General features: G+C 36.4%; 1 protein-coding gene across 4 annotated transcripts in view; it reads right to left on the bottom strand.

Moving 5' to 3' along the window:
- Positions 1-17,077, bottom strand: part of IFT74 (intraflagellar transport 74) — an 87,165-nt gene that overhangs the window by 25,510 nt on the left and 44,578 nt on the right. For all 4 annotated transcript variants that reach the window (XM_070401006.1, XM_070401007.1, XM_070401008.1 and 1 more), the window contains 3 exons: positions 16,435-16,514; positions 3,617-3,670; positions 313-410 (listed from right to left, as the gene is read on the bottom strand). In XM_070401006.1, coding sequence (XP_070257107.1) covers positions 313-410; positions 3,617-3,670; positions 16,435-16,514 — 232 coding nt within the window. The remainder of the gene's footprint in view (positions 1-312; positions 411-3,616; positions 3,671-16,434; positions 16,515-17,077) is intronic.

Here is a 17,077-nt window from a genome sequence, read left to right as displayed (position 1 = left end):
AACAATGGAAGAAATTCTTAATAATTACTCTGAATTAATTCCTCACTTACTGCTGAATATTGACATCATATATATATAGGTAATATCGATATACATGTCATGCTTTTCCCCATAATCCAACTAATTCACTGAATTTTGCTAGAAAGACAAAAATTAATAGCTTAAGGAAATAACATAACAAGCAAGAGAATTTTAAAGAAACAGTTTAAGTGAACAAATGTAGTAATGAACCATGCATTTTTTTGAGTTGGATTGAAAGAGGTAATCGCAGTAAAAATAATGAGGACACCAGGACAGGTACATGGTACTTACCCGACTACTGTGCTCCAAAAGTGCAACAATGTCGGCTTCTATCTGTGCCTTCCGTTCCAGTTCCTGATTCTTATTACCCTCAAAAGCCTCGATAAAAGCTGCCAATTGAGAAATATGATGAGAGGCTACTCTTGCTATAGTTCACACTATATAAACTCTGATTTGTGGGTCTTAAGAGTAGAAATTCAAGCAAATTTTAAACTATCAGTGTTTAATATTTTATTAACCCAAGGGTAATTACATAATAAGAACATCTCTACATTCAAACTTTTAAAGCTTAATTATTATAACCTTATAAGATACAAGTAAACTAAAAATTTATATAGGCCCAGAAGTAACAGTTGATTTTTAAAAAATCAGGAAAAAACCTGTGTTTACATAGGATCTCCTTGATACATCTACAATTATTAACATCTATAATTAGCCATTCATTTTACTTCTGAAAATATTACTAATTGCTATATTATCTGAAAATCAGTATATTACTTATAATGCTGCATTCATCTCAAGTAAATAAGTCTAATAATTTGTTCAGATTATAAATATTCTAAGAACTCATCTTTCTTGTCTGAGAACCAGTACACAATTTGCTCTTATTTACTTTCTTAAAGTATTTCTACAGATCTTCTAAAAATAAAAACTTATAGTTAAAGACAATTTTACTGCTAACATAAAACAATGAATTAACCATCAACAAAACAACAAGGCCACTGCATGGGAGAACATATTTGCCACTGCTATCTCAGATAAGGGTCTAATCTCCAAAATTTACGGGGAACTCATACAACTTAACAAAAGGAAGATAACAACCCAATCAAAAAATGGGCAAAGGACCTAAATAGAATCTTTTCGAAAGAGGACCTACAGATGGCTGAGAGTCATATGAAGACATGCTCAAAGTCACTAATCATCTGAGAGATGCAAATCAAAACAACAATGAGGTACCATCTCAGACCTGTCAGAATGGCTATCATCAACAAATCACCAAACGACAAGTGCTGGAGAGGATGCGGAGAAAAAGGAACCCTCCTGCACTGCTGGTGGGAATGCAGACTGGTGCAGCCACTGTGGAGAACAGTCTGGAGTTTCCTCAAAAAATTAAAAATGGACCTCCCATTCAACCCAGTAATGCCACTTCTGGGAATATATCCCAAGAAACTAGAAACACCAATCAGAAAGGATATATGCATCCTATGTTCATAGCAGCACAATTTACAATAGCTAAGATTTAGAAACAGCCTAAGTGCCCATCAGCAGATGAGTGGATTAAAAAACTGATACATCTACGCAATCGAATACTACTACGCTGCTATAAAAAAGAAGAAACTTTTACCATTTGCAACAGCATAGATGGACCTGGAGAGCATTATGCTAAGCAAAATAAGTCACTCAGAGAAAGGTAAATATCACATGATCTCACTCATATGGTAGGATATAATGAACAACATATACTGATGAACAAAAATAGATCCAGAGACAAAGAAACACTGAACAGACCATCCAACCTCAGAGAGAAGGCAGTGGGTGGGTGGGTGGCGAGGGGGGGAGTAAGAGATCAACCAAAGGACTTGTATGCATGCATATTAGCATAACCAATGGACATGGACACTGGGGTGGTAGGAGCTTGTCCTGGGGGGTGGGAGTGGCCAAGGGTGGGAGGGGTCAATCAAGAAAAAGGAGATGCCAGAACCAGTTTGGCTCAGTGGATAGAGCGTCGGCCTGCAGACTCAAGGGTCCCGGGTTCGATTCCGGTCAAGGGCATGTACCTTGGTTGCGGGCACATCCCCTGTGGGGGGTGTGCAGGAGGCAGCTGATCAATGTTTCTCTCTCATTGATGTTTCTGGCTCTCTATCCCTCTCCCTTCCTCTCTGTGAAAAATCAATAAAATATATTTAAAAAAAAAAAAAAGAAAAGAAAAAGGAGACATATTTAATACTTTAAACAATAAAAAAAAACAATGAATTAATTTTGATACTTGCCAATATTTTAAGGAAATCTTGGGATATTGTTAAATCAAAGTTGGCAATTACTGCTTTATAGTATGCTTCTTTAAAGGTAACTATTGACACCAGGCCTATAAAACTTCGTATTTTATAGGTCTAGCAAAACGACACTTTAAGAAGAAAACTAGGAATAGATAATTTATATCAATTTTGAAACTTTTTAAATGCACAATATTAGTTTAAGTGAAAATCAATCTACAAAATTAAGATTTTTTTAAAGTGAAGAGAAGCTACAACTAAAGGCTACTAAATGTGATAGAACTAAGTAACAATAAATAAATATTACAAAAGCTAAAAAAGGTGAAGTTATTAAAGGTGAACATAGTGAAGCATATAAAAGAGAATATTCAATATTCAAGCAGTAAGTGGTCTATAGGTTATCTATATATAATATGCAAATAGACCGAATGGTGGAACAACTGAACAACTGGTCGCTATGACATGCACTGACCACCAGGGACGCACGTGGTACACGGTGGGCGTCGGCTGCGGCAGGATGGAGCAGGTGAGCCGGGGCACCATACCAAGGCAGGGCGCCAGTCGCTGTTATCTGGGTGAGCCTCTGGTGGTTACTGAAAGTTCTTTGCTCCCGCGTGCCACAATCCTGCCTGGGGCTCACATCTGCTGCTGGCACCGGCCCCACTCGCACCTGCTGCCAGCGCCAGAGCCACCGCTCACACCACTGCCGGCGTTGATCACCCCTGAGGGCTTCTCCACCTCCGCCTGCTCCTGAGGGGCGATCGAGGCAGTAGCCGCCGCTCCCACCTGCTGATGGTGTTAGCCCTGCTCGCACCCACTGCTGGCGCCAGCCCCAATTGCTCCACACCATCAGCGGGTGCGAGCGGGGCTGGCACTGTCAGCGCGTGGGAGCAGAGACAGTGGAAGCAGGGCTGCCAGCAGACAGGGCACCAGGGGCCACAGCAGGAGGGGCTGGGCAGAGGCTCGGAGGATGGGCCAAGACCTGCCCCTTTGCCCACTGCAGCCTTGCAGCCAAGAGTTCCTTTCGAGGTGCATGAATTCATGCACTGGGCCCCTAGTATAGACTATAAATAAATACTAGATTTAAAATCTGTCTCTAACATACATTAATACATACACTTACACACATACAAACTTTCTTAGAATTCTCTACCTATCCCATATGCTAGATATTTATATAATTCTTCAAGGCAAATACTTTGAATGTCCACACTTCTACATTTATTAGCCATTATTCCTTCCCAAATGAGATCTCTGATTTGGTATAAATGAATAGTTACCTGAAAATATAATATTTTCATATCTATAAGATTACCACTTACCATCCATAGTTTCCTCCCTTTTTTTTAGTTCCTTGTACTTCTGATTCATTTCACCTATGAGAGATACAAAATATAATATTAATTTCAAAAATTCCAGATACAATATTCTAAATTAGAAACATCTCTTAGGTACTCCATATGTGATTATTCATTGAATATTCAGTACTTCCAATTAGGTGTAATTCTTATACATTGACTTACAGCATCTTTTAAAACCACTATATTTGTATGTTTGACTATTTGGAAAGGACTTAAAGGCTTTCCCATGGTTCTCTATTTCAGTCCCAACTTTGAGCTATCCAGCCTACACATGAACACTCCTGGCAACGGAAACATAAGCTCCAACGACAGTTCATTCCACCTCTGAATAGCTCACATCGGCAAGCAAGATAGTGGGCTACCTCCCGACAGAGCTTAAAGTCTAGGTACTTAACAAGTAATTAAAATGTACTAAGTGCTATGGTATGAAAAATAAAGGGTATTATAGAAGCATACAAGGACAACTAATTTAGTTGAGGAGCTCAGGGAAATTTTCTCTAAAGAAGTAGTAATTAGGCTGCATAATAAGGAATAAATGAATAAGAGTTACCTCGTCAAAGAACAGAAGATTAATTTCAAAGTCAAAGCATTACAAGTACAGAAATATGAAGGTAAGGATGGCTGTGACACTGAAAGAGTAATATGGCTTAGGCAGAGAAGGTAAGTGAAAGGTGGCACAAACATGAGGCAGGTTATGAGAAATCTTGTAAGACACATATTATAAAAGTTTGGACTTCCTTCTAAGAACAATGGTAAAATTACCAAAAAATTTTAAGCAGGGGAATAAAATGGTCTGTTTGCATTTCTGAAAAAAGATTTCTGATCTGGAGAATATAACAGAAGTGAGATGGAGGTTATAAGACTAGCTAGGAGCTTGTTACAGTAATGTGGGTGACAGGTGAAGGTTGCCTGGAGTAGAGTGGTGGCAAATTAGGATGTAAGGTGGTAAGTATTTGAGACATTTAAGAGCCAGACAAAGGATTTTGGTGAGGGTTAAACAGGGAGGAGTCAAATATGACTCCCAGGTTTCTCCTTGAGTAACTACAGGACATGGTGGCATTATTAATTAAAAGGAGAAGAAGCAAGTTGAAGACGTTGCTTATAGCAGTTTTGGACATGTTTCATTTAATATATGTAAGAGACATGTTCAAAAGGGCAAAAATCCGAGGACCAGGCAGCTGGATGAAATCTGACACAGGCTGCAGAAAAGGCTCATCAGCAGAGATGGATTATAATTACTTTATACAAACAGGATTTCCAGTGTAACCAAAACTGAGCTGGAGGCACATGGTATTTTCTTGGGCTAGTGAGACAGCTGCAGCCCTGTGTCCCCAGGGCCCCGGGGACAGTAAGCAGAATAAGTTTGTGTTTGCTTCATTCTGGAGAGACTAAGGAAGCTTATTAGATGATGCCAAGCAAAGAAGGAGGGGATAAAAGGCTAAGGGGGTTCCTGATAAGAAGCCAGCATCTAGAAGGACTTTAGGAAGAAGACTTCAAAGAAAATGGGGGAGCCCAGAGACTCAGAGACTAAAACCCAGATGGTTAGTGGTGCTCCATCTAACTTCCTATAGCACATACAGTTCTTCTCAGTACTGGCTACAGTAGTAATGAAGTGAGGGAGCAGAGGAACATAATCGGGTAGAGCTGCTAATTTCATGGAGGCAGGATTTCCACTTGTACACAGACTTGCTTGGTGGGAAGTGAGTTAAAAGTACACAAAGCTGAAGGCAGCCAGAGACCTGGGTGAGCAAACAGCTTTTTTTCTTTCTGGTCAGAAAATATTTTACCCAGGCTCATTCTGATACACAGAAAATCTTGTTAAGGCCCCCCAAACAGTACTAAGGACAGTGCATACCCAGTGGTCATGAATTCCTAGCTAGGGGACACCAGGACCAACAGGGAACGCTGGGTTCACTCAGGCTAAGGCTTCGAATGCACTAATGACTTTACTGAACTACTACTCAGTTCTATAGATCAGCAATGGTCTCAGAGCATGACTAGCTGTGAGGGGAAGGAAAAAGAGAACATTTGTTACCAATGACAACCTTTGTAAATGATTACGTTTTTTAAAGATGAATTAAGATTAGACCTATAAAAATGTCATCATTCATTTACCTTATGGCAATGCATTTTGAGTGGGAAACAGAGAGAAGTGGCGTGTGTAGCACATATAATCTGGAATAAATACCCTCAGAGGAGGGTGATGTGCATGTAAATGTTATAAAACAGCTGAGAAGTAGCAGAAAAGTTAGTATCTGCTGAACCTGTCATGGCCTAGGTTTCTGAGTGCTGGTTCCTTGTTGAGGCTGTCTGAGAAGCTGCACTCTTGAGAGATGAGTCAGGCATTAAGGGATTAGGAGGAGGCCTGCAACCTCGGCTTTACAGGAATTTAACTCATCATATCTTTCCTCTTCTAAAGTTAAGAGAATCTCCTACACGTTTCCAGTTCCTCATGTTGCTATAAGATCTCAAGCCATCACAGTGAAGCGTCGCCTCCTGCCATTCCAATGAAATTGTTCTCAATAACATTATATTATTCTTTAATTATCATATGCAAGGAGCAGTTTTCAACTCTTATCTTATTCTGCAATATTTGACACTATTGATCCATCCAATTTTTTCCCTTATCTGTTTTGTTGGGGCCGCTTTTCTGGGTTTTCTTACGCTTAGATAATTCCTTCTCTGTCTTCCCTTCATGGTGTTCTCTTTTTTCTTCATTTACATTTTGAGTTCTGCTATTAACTGACTTGTAATGTTATATTACACCCAAGGAAATCCCACCGATTCTTGAGGTTTAAGAACTCTCAACTGTGGCTTTCCCCCTAATTTTCAGATTGTTTTATCCAATTGTTTTCTAGGTATACTCATCTAGGTGCCTTTCAGGACATCCCAATACTAGTACAGCCATAATTAAACTCACAGTCTGCACCCCTCTGTATTCCCTAATACATTTGGAAGTCCTTCACCATATGCTTATCATCCAAGTCAAGGGAATTCCTCCCTTATGCTCCCCTCAAATCCATGCTCCTAGTCGCCATCAAATTGAGCTGGAAGACACATCTGCTCAGCGTCTCCAGCTATACAGCTGCCAGCTGGGTGAGATAGGACAGAGCTCCCGTACGTCTTAGCAGATTCCCAAGCTTCAGAAAACCTCCTTCCATATCACTGTTGTTAAGAAAAGAGTTCAGGGCACTAGTGAACTTCACTATTTTACGATTTCTCAGTTGGAGGATTAATGTGTGAGGGGCTCATATGGGCAGTCCTAAGGTAGGGGAGCTATCAAATGTGTCCTTAGATTTGCAATCACAGGAGAGGACAAGATCATAGAACCAGGAAGCTGATCAGTATATCCTACTGGAGGTGGAAAGCAGGCAAGCAAAGGGTCTAATGTAGTAAAACCAAGAACAAGGAAACCAAAGGAGAGGAAAAGGACACAGGGTCATTTCAGAGCTATCCTCAAGTTCTGAGCACTTGATGTGATCATGGTTGCACATAACATATTCCAAATTTACTGAGTTCCTACTAGTGCCAGATACTGTAACAGGTGCTACAGATACCAAAAACAACAACATAGCTACCAGTCTATGCTAGAAGGGTGTATAATTTATTAGGTGTTCCAAAATAAAAAATTAAAATACAATATAAATTATGTACAAAATAATATGGCAACTATATATTCCTTCAAGAAATGTATATACTCCATAGTTGGTGTGGTTCAGTGGTTGAGTGTCAACCTATGGACCAGGAGGTCATGGTTCAATTCCCAGTCGGGCACATGCCCAGGTTGTGGGTTCAATCCCCAGTGAGGGTCACCATGCAGGAGGCAGCTGATCAATGATTCTCTCTCATCATTGATGTTTCTTTCTCTCTCTCCCCCTTTCCCTTCCTCTGTGAAATCAATAAAAATTCTTTAAAAAGAAATGCATAAACTACTAAGACAAATAACTCAAAATTTACTCTATAAATACAGGCTTTTTTCCCCCTTTGAGGGAGGAAAGAAAAAAATGAGAATGGACTATTATAAAAGAGTTGGGATATTGCAGAAAAGACAATATTGTTCTTTGTACTCTCTGCTAGCCAGCCAGTGGAGTCAGGGAGATGTAATCCTCTTGCCAAGGGGCTGAATACCACACCACCTTCGTCTTCACCATCAGTACGCTCATCTGATTCTTTACTTTTCTTCCATCAGATTATGTTTTCTTAACTCAGGGCTTAGAGTGCTACCTTTACTGTTATACACTAACAGCGGTCGCCAACCGGTGGTCCGCGGACTGGTGGTCCGTGATGTCCAGAAGGTTGGTGACTGCTGCTCTAAGTAGTTCTGAGCCTATAAAAGGTCTGATTGTCATTTTCCAGAACAGGTAGCTACCCCAAACTTCTCTCTTGATCAATATCCAACAGGGCACATGCTAGTGATTCCCCTGGCCTTGAAATCCCCAACTTGGGAGGCCCACTGATTTTGGAGGTGAAAGGGTAGCAGGAAGCAAATAAAATTAGAGAGGTGGGGCAAGAATAAACCCCCACCCGGCTGGCGTGGCTCAGTGGTTGAGCGTAGATCCATGAACCAGGAGGTCAAGGTTCGATTCCCAGTCAGGGCACATGCCCCAGTGGTGGGCTTGATCTCCAGTAGAGGGTGTGCAGAAGGCAGCCTACAGATGATTCTCTCTAATCATTGATGTTTCTATCTCTCTCCCTTCCTCTCTCTGAAATCAATAAAAACATTTTTTTTAAAAAAAAAAAAGAATAAGCTCTGAAAGACTTTTACACATCCAGGTTCTTTTCTTTCCAGCACTTGGGGTCCTTCTGAGGCAAGTTAAGTCGCTTTGAATGTTCCTATGTAGCATGGTTTCATTCTCTTTATTATTCTGTTCATTCTACTCAGCGAGTTCCAGTTCTTCTTTATTGCTTTTAAAATCGATGCTAAGAAACTTAGGATTCTAAGAAAACTATCACTTCCCATAGTCTACATATTCATCTTTTTGTTAATGCAGTCTAGGATTTCAGCTCTTTTGGAGGCTAAATCACATTAATTCATACTGAGCTCTTAGTTGAAACCCCTCTAACATTTTCATATATTTTAGCAAGCCAGGACACTTCCTCCTCCTCCATTCCTACTTCAATTTTAATTAGTATTGAGGTCCTATGAAATTCCACCTTTTTACCTGGTCTCTCTCTCCCACCAACTTTTGACACATCATTAAAGCAGTATATACTAAACTAGCTTATCAACTACTATTAAACTGGTATGTTAAAATTAGTACATGTAAATTTATTGTTTTAAAGTAACTTTTGCCTTTAGGTTTAACCCAACTGACCAATCATACATTCTCTACAAATGTTTTAAATTTAATCAAGGACATTTTCTTTACAGCTTAAACAGACAAGATCTGATAATTCTATTTCTACACACTGGAACCACTTTAAAAATGTGCAATTATCTAAGTATGTAAAAGTTCAATTACTGCTAAAACCGTCAAAATTTTAAAGAAAAAAAAAGGACTATGTAGAAGTAGTTTCAACAGAGTAATGGCATAATGAGGAGTCCTTGGCACGTACTAAACATAGCATAACGTTTTAGTTACTGCCTAAAGCAGTGATTATCAAAATTCAGCCTGCATTAGAACCATCGGAAGGTTTTGTTGAAACACAAACTGCTAAGCCCTATCCCTAGGGTTTCACATTTAGTAGGCCTGGGGTGGAGATCAATCATTTTTATTTCTAATAAGTTTCAGATGGTGCTGATATATTTGGTCTGGAGATAATAGCACCATTCTAATAAAAGACATAAAGTGTAGTTTAACTAATCTCCAACTTACACAATAAGCAATGATCCATTTTTCTTCATTAAATGTATATTTAGAAACTAGAATAGCAATGAATATATGCCATTTGAAATCTCAGATACCAGAAGATAAACCACACTGAAATTAGATCATTTTGTATATCCTGGGGAAAACTTTGTTAATGGGAAAATACTTTCCAAAACATGTTTTGGGAAAATCACCAGGAAAGTTATTCTGAGTCTCACACACACACACACACACACACACACACACACACACACACCCCATTCATCTAATTCTCACAGCAACCCTAAGAGCAATTTAGCTACTGTTTTTATCTCAATTGTAAAGACGAGGAAACTAAGATATGTAAAGGTCAAGTAGCAATTCCAAAATCAGCCAGTAAAATAGCGCAGTCCACATTTGGCATTCTGGTTGCAGAACCTGTGCTCTACAATAAAGTTATTCCGTTTTAATAAATTCCATTTTACCTAAAATAACCAAAGAACCAAAGCTTCTAACCTGGGTCTTAAAACTCTGAGCATAAAGAAATATTCTAAGTGTTATGTTTTATATTTTTACAACTCTTGAAAGAAACATATAAATTATGGAATAAACTGCAAATGAGTTCACTCAGAGTTTAGGATAGTAACTGAATGATCTTATAGCATTTTATGTATACTTCTATTATGATACATATTTATCACATTGTAGCAGTTAGATATTTAGATATTTGTGATATGTTGTATTAAGAATCACATGGTAGTCAATTTTACAATTTAATCAAACTTTGGGAAGATACTGTACTTTAAAAATGAAGGAATAATTTGTAGTAAGTAAAAACTCCCAAAAATCCTTCTTGGGAATGTATGTGACTATATTGTATTAACTATTCATCAAACCTTGCCTGTGTATGTAGATATTCAGAAAATTAGCCCCACCTTGTGGATCATGGCAGTACCACAAATTCAGGCCTTTGAGAACAGGGAATTGTCAGAAAAGTGTATATTATCTTGACTGACAAAAAAGTAAGCAATTTATAACAACTAGCATTGGTAAGGAAGCACTTTCACATACTGCTGTTGATTGTATAAAATGGTACAACTTTTTTGGAAATAAATTTGGAAAAGCAATAAAAATTGTGAACATAAGTAACATTCTATTAAATATTTCACTTAGTTGACATATAACATTATATTTGTTTCAGATATATAATCCAGTGATTAGATATTTATATAATTAAGAAGTAAACATTCTGATAAGACATACACAGTTATTAAAGTAATATTAACTATATTCCTGATGCTGTACTTGATATTCCTGTGACTATTTTTAAACCGGCAATTTGTAGATCTTATTTACCCATTAGAAATAGACAAGTTAACAAACATGTATGCAGCAAGGCTATTTACTGCAGCATTGCACTTAGTAGTGAAAAATGAGAAACAACCTACGTATCAATATGGATATAGCAAATACTACTTAACAACAATAACAACAATGACAGCAGCTGATACTTGTTGCAAGTGCTTACTATGTGCTAGGCACCATTTTTCATCTGGCTTTAAAGCCATGATGCTATACTTTTTAGAAGGAAGTATATTCATCCCCATATGGAAGAATGTACATTACATATAATTAAATGAAAAAACTCAAGCTTAGAAGAACTATATAGTATTACTTTTAAATATATATATATGCTTGCAGATTTATAGAAAAAGTCTAAAAAGATAACCATCAAACTGTAAAAAATGATTACCTCTGAAGACCAGAATGAGTTTGAGGAGAAAGGAGAAAACTTTTTACTTTATATACTTTTTGTACTGCTTAAATTTTTTCACATTAAGCACATACCAGATTCATATATGAAGAGCACAAAATTTTAAAAAAGAAAATTAATTGGAATCTGTAACAATTAATTAAAGAAAAGTTTTTAAAATGCAGGAAGAGGTAACCTCCTATATGCTGAAGCTAATTGCACAGTTAATGAAAGCACAAGGAAATAATTCATTTCAGGCAAAACACATACACAGAAACACAGACACACACAAAATGAAGTGAAATTCTGGGTAAGTGAAGTTATAAGCAGTAATTTTCTGATAAAGATGGCAAGTTGAATATGCACATCTAATTTCCATCCCACTTCCTCCCTTCTGTTAAATACCGCTAAAACTATAGAATAAAGGATTTTTAAAGGTAAAACTCCAGCAATGAGGAAAATAGAAAAGGAAACAATAGTAATAAATTTTTGGAAGCTGGTAGCAGATGGACAAATGGTAGAAAGCCTAAACACAAGCCAGTGTTGGGTAAAGCTGAGAACCAACTCAATTTCAAAAGGCTCAGGAATTCTACATAGAAGACTGATCACTTATTTTGTGCTCCTATTCCATAAAAGATTTTGTCATGTCGTAAAGTAATAACACCGTTTTATATAGAATTTAACGTAAAATAGTGAAGAGTAAGTAAGGACCTGATTTCAGTGGACCAAGAAACATTTAATTTGAGGGACCTTCAATATGAGCTATGTAAACACTCAAGTATTAATTTATGGTGAGAATAAAAACTTTCTTAGTCAACAATTACCTTATTAAAAATAAATTACTGCCCTAACCGGTTTGGCTCAGTGAATAGAGCATCTGCCTGCGGACTCAAGGGTCCCAGGTTTGATTCCGGTCAAGGGCATGTACCTCGGTTGTGGGCACATCCCCAGTAGGGAGTGTGCAGGAGGCAGCTGATCGATGTTTCTCTCTCATCGATGTTTCTAACTCTTTATCCCTCTCCCTTCCTCTCTGTAAAAAATCAATAAAATATATATATTTTTAAAAATTACTCAGCTATATGTTATAAGTAAACCTTGAGGTAAAAGGATTTTTATTTAAAATGATGATATCATTTATTGAGAATATAGGCTACTATTATCTATTTGTTGTCTTCTTTACCCAAGGCAACAATGCTTTTTCTACTACTTTACCTTTCTCATACAGATGCAACATTTAAAAAAGCAAAAATTAAGTAAATATTCAATGGTTGGCACTTCCTCTGAGAAAGGAGAAATCAGGATGGGTTTGGGCTCTTCTGAAAAGTAGCATGACACTTGCCCATAATGCTGTGCTTTAATTATCATGCAGTTTGTAGCCAAAATGACCATGTAACAATTTTCAACATAGTGTTTTCTCATTACTTCTAGTTAGCAAAAATAGTAACAATTCCTTCCCCAACTAATATAAGACAGTATACATTAAACCTGAATATATTTAAAACCCATATAACAAAATTACCTGATCCATCAATAAAATAAAACTAATATATGGGTGAAGTCTAGCAAATACATAACATGATAAAATGACATCCCCTAGCAATTAAAAAAAAAGTAATGATACTTTATTCTAACAAACATTTTGTTATGGGATTATATTATTTTTTATGTCATTTACAAAGACTAGGTAAAGATTTGAGAGCAAAGAAATCCATCTAGAATTGGTCAAAAGTCTATGTGTATTGTGAAGATTTTTTCCTATTTTATTCCAGATTGTCACAGAAACTGGTAACTCAGCAACACGAAACAATGAGGATTTTCAGAGAGAAGTCAAATAACTGTTAACTGATTTTATTTAGTTAACTTTGAGACATGATTATTCAATGTAACTTTTGTAAATCATAGCCTTAAAAACTTATTAAAATGAATAAATACAATGCCCTCGAGGAAGTTGTTGGATTACAAGGCCACCATTAATATCTAGTCAGAACATAACTGCACCTTACCCAGTATCTAAGGCTGCCTTTGAATTTAGAATTAATTATTGAAACCTTCTTTTCTTTTAATCCTCGCCCAAGGATATTTTTTCCATTAATTTTTAGAGAGAGTGGAAGGGAGGAAGAAAGAGGAAAAGGGAAAAAGAGAGAGAGAGAGAAAAGGAGAGAAACGTGGATGTGAAAGAAACACATCAATTGATTGCCTCTCACAAACTCCCCTACTGGGGTTGGGGATCAAACCTGCAAACCAGGTACACACCCTTGACTGGGAATCGAACCCATGACCCCTTGGTGTGTGGGCCGATGCCCTGAGAACACTGGCCAGGGCAATGCAAACTTTTTAAAACTTTATTTGAAAACTAAAAGGTTGAAGCAACTACTAACAAAGTCAGATGTATATATACATCATTTATGGTTTCATGCTATATTAATCAGAACCCCTACTACAAGGCAAAAGGAGACCCAGTTGGATTAACCACAGGATTATAAATGGAAGCAGCCAGGTGGCTTCTAAAAAATTAATAAAGGGGACCAGAGAGAATAAAGCCAGAAGCAGAGATAAGTACGGACCAGAAAGTCAAAATAATTTGATTATCCTTTACATCTTAAGAAGCAGATTGCCCAGAATTTTGACTCAAGATTACTGAGAAAACAGATGTAAAAAGAAAATCCAAGGTAAGAATTCTCTAGAAAGTGTTAAAACCTCTCCTAATCAATCAAACTCTCTGGATAAGAGTGTATATGTACATCTGAAGAACTAGAGGGCCCAAATAGTGACTAGAGCCCAACTTTTACTTTAGTTCAGTCTACATTGTTTATTTTCCCAGACATTGTGATGAAAGAGGTTACACCAAAGTGAATAAGACACAGTCCTTGTCCTTGAGAACTTACTGCCTAAACTTGGGAAAGACAAGCACCTAGGAAGACAGTGCTAACATATGCAGTCGGTGTAGATACTTATGCACAATGCGCTCTATCAGAGGCCACTCACTTAGCCCAGCTCAGAAACAGGTTAGGGAGAGAAGTTAGGGATATTATGCTGAATAAAAGGATACCTGAGCTAGATCTTAAAAGATCAGAAAATAGAAAGGTAAATAGCAGGGAAAGGACAGTCGAGACAAGGGAACAAATAGTAGGAGCAATGGACTGAGAAGGAAACAGTTCAACAGATGGTAAAGGGGTGAGGTGTGGGATACAAGTAGATTCTACCAAAATGTAAAAATAGAGATGATGAGGGGTGGGAGAGGAGGCTGACGACATAAACACCAGATTACAAAGAAACTAGATGCTACTCAAAAATTCTTAAACTTCATCTTGAAGGTCATGGGGACCCATGGTCGAGCAGGAGAATGACACAGAATCTCATTTTACATTAATCACTCTGCCAATACTGTGGTGGAGGAATCTACGAGGGGCAAGATTGGAGGTATTACACGCAAGAAATAATAAGCGACCTTTTAACAAAATTCCCTTTGCTGTTGTGCCAATATTCTAGGATGTTCATATATGTACATATAAGCATAATATCTATATTTCACCTATATTTTATATATTCTTATATATAAATAATTTCTGCTATTACATTACAGATTATCTTTTTCTACAATAAAAAAGGACAAAGAAGGTTACAAAACAAAAAGGAAAATAGAAGCTAAAATTCAAAGCATTCTACTTATCTTAGAACTAGCAATTAATCATTATTACCTCCAACAGAGCTATTTTACTAAAAAATACATTAAATGTTGTAGAAATTACAATTTATAAAAAGGAAGATTACTTAAAATGTATCCTATAAAGTATCTAAAATCAAGAACATTATCACATTCCCCAGAATAAGATATTAATAAAAAAAATGTAGAATACTAAATCTATATAAGTTAAAAGCAATAAAATAACTTAAATAACATGATCATAGTCTTAACAACTTATTGTAAGCCTACCCTGCCATGTATACCATTTAATATTTATAAACCTTAGTTAGGTAGGACTATTATATTCATTTTGCAGATGAGAAAATAAAATCCCAGGTAAGTTTACTTACCTAATAACTGGTCTTTAAAGTTTGTCTGCCTTTAGAGATATCTTATATAAAGGCATTAGTAGCCATAAGTAAATAATACTATGTAAATATTTCATAAGAATATTTTTGTTTCACAAATGCAGAACTTCGTATCAGAAATCCAGAATTTTGTTTGGGCAATACAATGAAAACTTTACGGTCAAGGAGAACTTGGTTAAAATATAGACTTTACCCCTTACTAGCTGTGGGAATTTGAGTAACTTCTCTGAGCTTCAACAAGTATAAAAGGGGTTAAAGGCTTCAAAGGGTTCTTGCAAAGGTCAGGCAAGTAATCAATCAATAGTAGCTAGTTCTATTATTCATAAATCAAGAAAAGTATAAATAAATGAGTACACTGAAATTAAAATTGAAGTAAAAAATTTTAGAGATAGAATACCCTTTTTTCCTTGCTAGTAATATTTCTGTAGCCATAACAGCTATACATATATATGCACAGTTTATAATATAATATCTAATTCATAAAAATATAATCAATTCTTGATAATCCAAGAGCATACTAACTGGTTTGCAATTAATCTATGATGAAAGTGCAATGAGAAACCCACCTTACTCTCCCTTACTACAGAGAAGCTGGTTAAGAAACTATAGTGCCCAACCTCTTCCCCTGACCACACTGCAGCTCCCAAGTCCCCACCACAGCATTACTACTGTCCAGACCCCAGGTTTGCCCAAGTGCTCTGGTTCCTGTCTTGGCTCTTCAAATCCCACTACTAGAAAAAGTTGGAAGAGAATCAAAAATTCCAGGACTTGCTACATCATTATTGGGTCCCCTAAACAAGTCTGTCTTTCTGGATTATTTGTGACTTGATCTTCACTCCTCCAGTTAACCCAGTTAATTAATAATTCACTATATTGAGAAAGTATAACTTTAAAATTTGTAACAACTTGAAACCATTTTACTTCATTTTTTTAACTGCTTTGCCAAAGAAAATAAATTCTTATCATTCTATAATCATTTTAAGTTATTTCAAGTTTTGAGTTGGCTTAAATAATTTAATATTAATTATAATATTTAGTATTATATTTTAGTATTTTTGTAAAGTTAGTGATGTCATAATTAAATAATAAATCCTGTATAAACAGTCCCCAAAGCCCAAATTAACACTGTATCAATACTGCCATATAGCTGTTAATATACATTATTAAAATGTCAGAAAAATTACCTTGATGTTCTTCTAAATCCATGTCAAGTTGTCTAATTTCTTCATGAAATTGATTGATTTTTTCTTTTATATCTGTTAACCTATTGAAAATATTATTTAATGAATTTGTGACAGATAATATAGGTATTCAGTGAAAACATTCAATGATGATGTTAGGAAATCATGTCTTTTCAAAGCTGCATAAACAATATCTAGAAATAATGTGCCCTATTCTCAGGATAATACTACAAATTTAGAGAGAAATGTTTTTTCTAGATCTTTTTTCATGATTCACATTTGAACTGAAAGTATATTCTGCAAATGTTAGGTTGCCCGATTCCAAAAGCTGATGCTTGCCCACATTGTTTTGAGCATGACTTAAATCATTAAGGAAGTGAAAAATCTTTAGTAACTTGTTTTTGGTAGGTTTGTATCAACTGAACTAATTGGAAAATTAATCTCAAACATTAAAAAATAGGAGAAAATTTGCACTGATAGATCATGTGGATTAAAATTCTAGCAAAAGCAGCTGTACTTAGTATACAGTAATCATAGCTATGGTTCTGAAATATTTGTGACTTGATCTTCACTCCCTCTAACTCTATCAGTGAGATGGAACTATGAGTCCAGATCTTGCATCTATATATAATTGATTTTTTACAAA

Source organism: Myotis yumanensis, unplaced genomic scaffold, assembly GCF_028538775.1.
Source record: "Myotis yumanensis isolate MYYU_CA2020_CCGP unplaced genomic scaffold, mMyoYum1.0.hap1 SCAF_21, whole genome shotgun sequence".
In the NCBI taxonomy this organism is placed as follows: domain Eukaryota; kingdom Metazoa; phylum Chordata; class Mammalia; order Chiroptera; family Vespertilionidae; genus Myotis; species Myotis yumanensis.
Note: the sequence above shows the minus strand (reverse complement) of the source record. Positions and strands in the feature narration are given on the sequence as shown.